A 7,477-nucleotide genomic window follows, 5' to 3' on the forward strand; every position below is an offset into this window, starting at 1 on the left:
GAATGGAGTAGGGATTGTTATGAGTCGTGAGTTTATAGATAATGTAGTTGAGGTCCGTAGGAAGGGTGAGAGGATTTTACTTATTAAATTAGTATTAGGTACGGATATTATTAATATTATTAGTGTTTATGCACCTCAAGTAGGTTTAGATGATTCCACTAAGCGTCAATTTTTGGGAAGATTTAGATGAAGTAGTACAAGGGATATCTTATGGAGAAAGGCTTTTCATCGGCGGTGACCTTAATGGGCATGTAGGCATTAGTAGGGATGGATTTGAGAGTATCCATGGAGGCTATGGTATAGGAGAAAGAAACGATAGTGGAGAAAGGATTTTAGATTTTGGTTTGTCCTATGATATGATCTTAGCAAACACTTGGTTTAGGAAGAGGGAGTCTCACTTAGTAACATTTAAAAGTGGGGTTAATACGAGTCAGATAGATTTTTTCCTACTTAGAAAGAGAGATAGGGGTTGTTGCATCGATTGTAAGGTTATACCGGGAGAAAGTGTAGCTACACAACATAGAGTCCTAATTTTAGATCTTAGAATTAGACAATGCCGCAAAAGGGATAGACATAGGATAGATCCTAGAATTAAGTGGTGGGCACTGAAAGGAGCTAAACAAGGAATGTTTGTAGAGCGGGTAGTTAAGGAAGTTGATTGGTGTCTCGAGGAGGATTCAGAATCTATGTGGAATAAGATAGCGGATGGCATGAGAAAGGTGGCTAAGGAGGTATTGGGTGAGTCTAAAGGCGGTGCACCGCTAGGTAAGGATACATCGTGGTGGAACAAGGATGTCAAATTAGCTATTAAGGTTAAAAGAGAGTGTTATAGAAATCTAAGTAAAAGTCGTGATAATGAGAATTTGGAGAAGTATATGATAGCAAAGAAGGAAGCTAAAAAGGTGGTTCGGAACGCGAGGGATAAGGTATATAAGGAGGTTTATGACAAGTTGGATACCAAAGATGGTGAGAAGGATATTTATAGGATTGCAAAAATGAGAGATAGGAAATCGAGGGATCTGGGTAGGGTTAGATGTATCAAAGATGAAACGCAAAGGGTTTTAGTCAAAGATGAGGAGATTAAGGAGAGATGGAAAGATTATTTTGATAAGCTATTTAATGAAAGTCATGCTCAGGATCTTGGAGACTTTTCCATTCCTTTTTATGAGATGAATCGTGACTTCATGAGCAAGATTCAAAAGAAAGAAATTGCAGAGGCTATGAAGAAAATGAAATCAAGAAGGGCAGTTGGCCCAGATGGTATACCTATCGAGGCTTGGAAATGCTTGGGAGAGAAAGGTTTAGAATGGTTGACAAATCTTTTTAACAAGATTTGGCGGACAAATAAGAGGTCTAATGAGTGGAGGAATAGTACTTTGGTGCCTCTATATAAGAATAAGGGTGATATACAAGATTGCACAAACTATCGTGGTATAAAACTCATGAGTCATACTATGAAACTTTGGGAGAGGGTGATTGAGTCTAGGTTGAGGAAGGTTGTCATGATATCGGAGAATCAATTTGGTTTTATGTCTGGAAGATCTACTATGGAAGCTATACATCTTCTTAGACAACTTATTGAGAGAAATAGAGAGAGGAACAAAGATTTGCATATGGTTTTTATTGATTTGGAGAAGGCTTACGATACCTAGGGACGTTCTCTGGTGGACAATGATGAAGAAAGGTGTTTCTCTCAAGTACATTAGTATAATTAAAGATATGTATGAAGGAGTAGTAACCAATGTCCACACTTGTGAAGGGGTGACAACCAATTTTCCTATAACGGTTGGGTTACATCAAGGATCTGCTTTAAGCCCTTTCCTATTTGCTATAGTGATGGATGAGCTTACGAGATCAATTCAAGAAAATGTGTTGTGGTGTATGTTGTTTGCTGATGATATTGTTTTGATTGATGAGTCTAGAGCTGGGGTTAATGCTAAGTTAGAATTATGGAGACAGACATTGGAAGCAAGAGGTTTTAAGTTGAGTAAGAGTAAGACAGAATACATGGAATGTCGATTTAGTAAGCAACGAAATAGAGATGGGAGTGTAGTGAAGCTTGGTGAGCAAGAAATACCGGTGGATGATTCTTTCAAATATTTGGGATCTATCATTCAAAAGTATGGAGAAATTGATGGAGATGTAAATCATAGGATAAAGGTTGGGTGGATGAAATGGAAGAGTGCAACTGGAGTGTTGTGCGATCGTAGAATGTCATTGCGGTTGAAGGGAAAGTTTTATAGGACGACTATTAGGCCCGCTTTACTATATGGTACGAAATGTTGGGCTGCCAAGAGACATCATATTCAAAAAATGAGTGTAGCTGAGATGCGTATGCTGAGATGGATGTGTGGAAATACAATAAAAGATAAGATTCGGAACGAGGAGATACGTAAGAAGGTAGGCGTTGCACCTATTGAAAATAAGATGAGAGAGAATCGTTTACGGTGGTTTGGACATATTCGACGAAGGCCTAATGATGCTCCAGTTAAAAGGATGGAGAAATGGGAAAATATATTAGTTAAAAGAGGTCGGGGTAGGCCTAGGAAGACATGGATGGAGGTGATAGGCAAGGATATGAATGCTTTGAACCTCACCGAGGACATGGCATTGGATAGAAATGAATGGAGGAGAAGGATTCATGTGGAAGACCCAGAATGATTTTCTTTGTTGGTTCATATCGCCGACCCCAATTGTTTTGGGATGAAGGCGTAGTTGTTGTTGTTGTTGTTGTATCGTTAAGAGGTTGTTGTATATGGAAAGCCCACATAAGGAGGTGCTGATACCAAAAAACAGAGAAAACAAAAGCCAGAGAGAGAGGCACCATGCATAAGGAGGTGATGATACGAAAAAAAAATAGAGAAAACAAAAGACAGAGAGAGAGGCACCAAGCATAAGGAGGTGTTGATACGGAAAAAAAACACAAAAAACAAGAGAGAGAGATCGTTCATAAGGAGGTGCTGATACAAAAAAAAAATAGAAAAAACAAAGAGAGAGAGAGAGAGGCACCACTCACCGTTGGATCAGAATCCTTCACGCCAGAACCCCTTTTGCTTTGTAAAATTCCCCAAAATCCCCTTTGCTCTCACAGAAAGTTAAGAAAGAAAGAGCTTAGGCGCCATTTGCAAAAAAGAAATGAACGAAAAAATCTAGATCAATGTTGTTAAAAACACTCCTCAATGCGCAAAAAGCGCGCCTCGCCTCAAGGCGATGCACACCCATTTTTTAAATGGTTAAATGGGGGTTTGACCTCCATTTAACCAATTTTTGGGGGCAAATAGAGAGGCCCTCGTCCCTAATTAGGGTCAGTGGCCTCTCTCTCTCTCTCTCTCTCTCTCTCTCTCTCTCTCTCTCTCTCTCTCTCTCTCTCTCTCTCTCTCTCTCTCTCTCTCTCTCTCCAGGAAGAATAAGAAGAAGAGAGGTACGCAAATTTTTGTTCTTTTTTTCCTCTTTATCTCTTCCTCTTCTTCTTCTTCTCTTTTTTCTCCTTTTTCTTTCCCCTTTCCTTTTCTTTTTTTTTTTGTTATGTTTTCTCCTCCTCCCTTGAACTCTCGCCCGCCACTCTCTTTGTTTTTCTTCTTCTTCCTCTTATTTTTTTTCTTTCTTTTTTCTTTTTTCCATTTTCAATTATGCTGGCAATCCTGCTATGTTGTGTAGTTTTTTTCAATCCTGTTAATCTTGTTATGTTGTGTAGTTAATCCTGCCAATCCTGTACATAATCCTGTTAATCTTGTTTTTCCTGTTATGTTGTATATTTTGTTGTCAATCTTGTTATGTTGTGTAGTTTTTTTCATAGCTATATAATATGTTTCTAAGTTATATAATTAGTTTCTCAATTATATAATCAGTTTCTCAGTTATGTCACAGGGACTCGCCAACTAGGTGCCGCACCCACGTCACACCCGCACTCGCACCTGATGCGGTCAACCTGGCCTTGGGTGCAATCAATGCACCCAGGGTCATTTATGTCCAACTTTTGGACATTATATATATATATATATATATAGTTATAATTTTTTATATTTTTGCAGCACCCCCGCACCCAAGTTTTTTGAAAGTGTTGCACCCCCACACCCGCACCCATGTGACATAGTTTCTCAGTTATATAATCAGTTTCTCAATTATATATGTTATATATTTAATTAATTATATAGATCTATGTATGGGTGTGGAAATCATATATACGTACACGTTAGGACATTATATTTTGTTGTTAATCCTGTTATGCTATGTAGTTTTTTTCAAAGCTATATAATTTGTTTCTAAGTTATATAATTAGTTTCTCAATTATATAATCAGTTCCTCAGTTATATAATCAGTTTTTAGTTACTTTTACATGTTAATCTCATATTTTTTAGTATTTATTTGAGATTTTCTATTTCTTATTGGTTGTTGCTTCATCAATAAAGCATTATATTTATTTATTTATATTTTTAGATATTTTTTTATAGTTTTTTACAATCTTGTTATGTTGTGTAGTTTTTTTCACAACTATATAATTTATTTTTAAGTTATATAATTAGTTTCTCAATTATATAATCAGTTTCTCAGTTATATAATTAGTTTCTTAGTTACTTTTACATGTTAATCTCATATTTTTTAGTATTTAGTTGAGATTTTCTATTTCTTATTGGTTGTTGCTTCATCAATAAAGCATTTATTTATTTATTTTTATTTTTAGATATTTTTTATAGTTTTTTTTTTAAGTTTTCAAAAAAAAAAATTGAGGCTTATGCCTCGCCTCAATTTTTGGTGGAGTGCCTCGCTACGCCTCAATGCTTTTCACAACATTGATCCAGATAAAAAAACCAAGGCAAAAACGGTGGTGATATATTGTGAGATTTACAAAATCTCGCGATATTTTTGCAAGATATTGTCACAAACGAAAAAATCATGATATTTTGTAAATCTGGCAAAAAATGTCGTTTTTAACTTTCAAAATATAATTCACAAAAAAATGAGTGATTTTCCTAAATCTCGCAATATTTGTCACTATGCTCCCATGCTCATCCATGTAGCGCATGGACCCAAACCCCCACCAGCCCATGTGCAGGCCACCCACATGCATGTGACAAACACATATATGCCTCAAGAAGTAACAAGGATGAAATGTACTTTCTGCAAGATTCAACCATAGCCAAAAAAATGCACAATGGGATTTTTCAAACAATTTATCCTAATGCCCAAGTTTTTCAGAATTCAGAATATTGAACATGCGAGCCACAAAACAATATTATCCATAAAGCCACGTAAAACAAATGCTTTTCTGTATGAAACATACCACATGTAAAAGCCGTTGAACGAAACATCTCAGGCAGATGCAATGTCTGTAAACAGATCCATTAGGGTATGCCAATTCCTCAAAATCCTCTGAGCGCAAACAACAACATGCAGCACCCATACTGCTGATTTCTTCAAAAAACTTCTAGTCAAAATTAATGCTTCTAAAGTTCCTCTAAACACAAACCTTTGAATTGAATCTTCTGTGTTGAAAAGGAAAAGCACGATTCCACTTTTCTCCTGTGTATTTTAATATAAATTACCAGATATTTGCCTGAGAGAGCACTGTCTGTTCGAATACCACTCCTTACACCAACCGGAGGCTCCGCTTGTCTGGCAGCAGCAGTTAGTGCACGTCACCTTGTGTTGAGACGTTGCAAGTTTGAACCCCAAATGGTATGGTTGTATAACTGGTAGGGGTCTGCCTAACCCCAGCTTTCTCTGTCATAAAAAAAATACCACTCCTTACAGACAAGAACTCCCTCCTTCAACATAGAACTCTCCAAATGAAGCCCATCTGGCAATAACTACACCAGCTTCAAGCCTTCAACACCCAAAATATCAAATTAAATAGATATTGGCTCTCCAATTTTACCTGCCCCAGTTAAAAGGAAAAAGACATAATCAGTTACCACCTCTCCATTATTCATAAGAAAACATATCACAATCTGATCCTAACGAACAAACACAAAAAAACAATATGCACTTCTTATCGAGAATTCCATAAGGTGAAAACAGATATTCCTAGTGCAATGCCTTATGATTCTTGGATTTTGTCAAGATACTGTTATTGTAGACCACAATCACAACACTTTCTTGAGGTTAGTGAAACATGAGAAACGTACAAGTTGTGATTGTGATTGCCAACTGTGGTTGTTCCTGCCTTGAATCTTGTGAAAATTGGTCACGAAATTGACCTTGTGACCAACAATCACAGCTTTTACTTTCTCAGCTGTGAATGTTCATCCCCACCTGCGACCAAAGCGAAAAAGGCCATAGATGTAATAAATCACATAAGAACTGTCAATGTGTAACAATAAAAAAGGCATTTTACCCATCAAACAAAAAATTGTAAATAAAACAAAATTTAGATTACCCCCATGTAGTGCCGGGGAAAAAAGACCAAATATGGAACCCAACCACATACATACACAAAAAAACAAAAGCTACAGAGAAAGGAAAAAAGTATTTTTGATAAGCCCCAATAATCATCCTCAAGAAATCAATCAGAAAATCAAAACAAATCAAAGAATGTGATGCATTTAAAATTCAAACGATAGAGCAAAAGTTGCAGAAAACCCCGGTAGACCAACATCAAGAAATTTCATTATAAAACTACCATCAGAAAAGAGATAGAACAATTAAAAAGTCAGAAGGGCATATCAATCATAACATTCATAACCAATAAAACTTAATCAATTTGGTGGTCTCGACGATCGGTAAAAGATATCCAAAAACCACAAATTCATTAAAAAAGAAAAGGAAAAACACAGAAGGGAAGGAACGCACCTTCTGGCCATCGATGGTCATGACATCCGAAGGAAAAAGTACCGAGAAATCTGCAAATCGATGGTTGAGTCGGATTTCTCGTCGGCCGAGGTAGAACAGAACCAGGGGAGGGTAGGTGTAGAGGGTTTTTGAGGGGTGCGACCGTGTGAGGGGCATCCGATTGTACTAAGCAACAAAAATATATAAATTAGGCATAGAAATATATGTAAATTAGTGAGAGGGGAGCAAGAAAAGCAGAGAGAGTGTGAGAGAGAGAGAGAGAGAGTGTGAGAGTCTGTTTTTCAATTTTATAAATTGGAAAATTTTCAGTTAGGGGCCAACCTTTTACCGCTAATTCCAAATATTCATCAATATTTTATGATATTCTAAATATTGACAAAACTTTCCTTGATAACTCCTAAATAAGGGCCTCAAGTTAACGTCTGCCATCTAAATGGAAGGAAAAGTAACTTTTCATTTTCAGCTTGTCAATTTGTCGCTGTGAATTTGAAAGTGCATGTATAACGACGAGTAATGGGTAGGTGCCCGACTTTTTTTTTTCCTATAGCGTGCCTACTTATGAAATTGCAGGATCATGTTTTGTTTGAGAAAAAGATGATTTTTAAGTATTAGATATTTTTTTAAATTACAGACCAATGATTTTTTAATCTTATAAAAACCTAACTTGGTGTTGGAATGGAACGATCTA

General features: G+C 36.6%; 1 protein-coding gene across 1 annotated transcript in view; it reads right to left on the reverse strand.

Annotated features, from left to right (window-relative positions):
• The window catches only part of LOC149813067 (E3 ubiquitin-protein ligase At3g02290-like), a 35,274-nt gene extending 28,281 nt beyond the window's left edge, over window positions 1-6,993 (reverse strand). Inside the window, exons 1-3 of the mRNA XM_089990877.1 lie at window positions 6,790-6,993; window positions 6,126-6,252; window positions 5,282-5,875 (exon numbers count right to left, since the gene is read on the reverse strand). Of these exons, the coding sequence (XP_089847003.1) occupies window positions 5,282-5,401 (120 nt within the window). The 5' untranslated portion in view covers window positions 5,402-5,875; window positions 6,126-6,252; window positions 6,790-6,993. The remainder of the gene's footprint in view (window positions 1-5,281; window positions 5,876-6,125; window positions 6,253-6,789) is intronic.
• Between the last annotated feature and the right edge of the window lie 484 nt (window positions 6,994-7,477).

Source organism: Nuphar pumila, chromosome 16, assembly GCF_984573655.1.
Source record: "Nuphar pumila chromosome 16, dmNupPumi1.hap1.1, whole genome shotgun sequence".
NCBI classification, from domain to species: domain Eukaryota; kingdom Viridiplantae; phylum Streptophyta; class Magnoliopsida; order Nymphaeales; family Nymphaeaceae; genus Nuphar; species Nuphar pumila.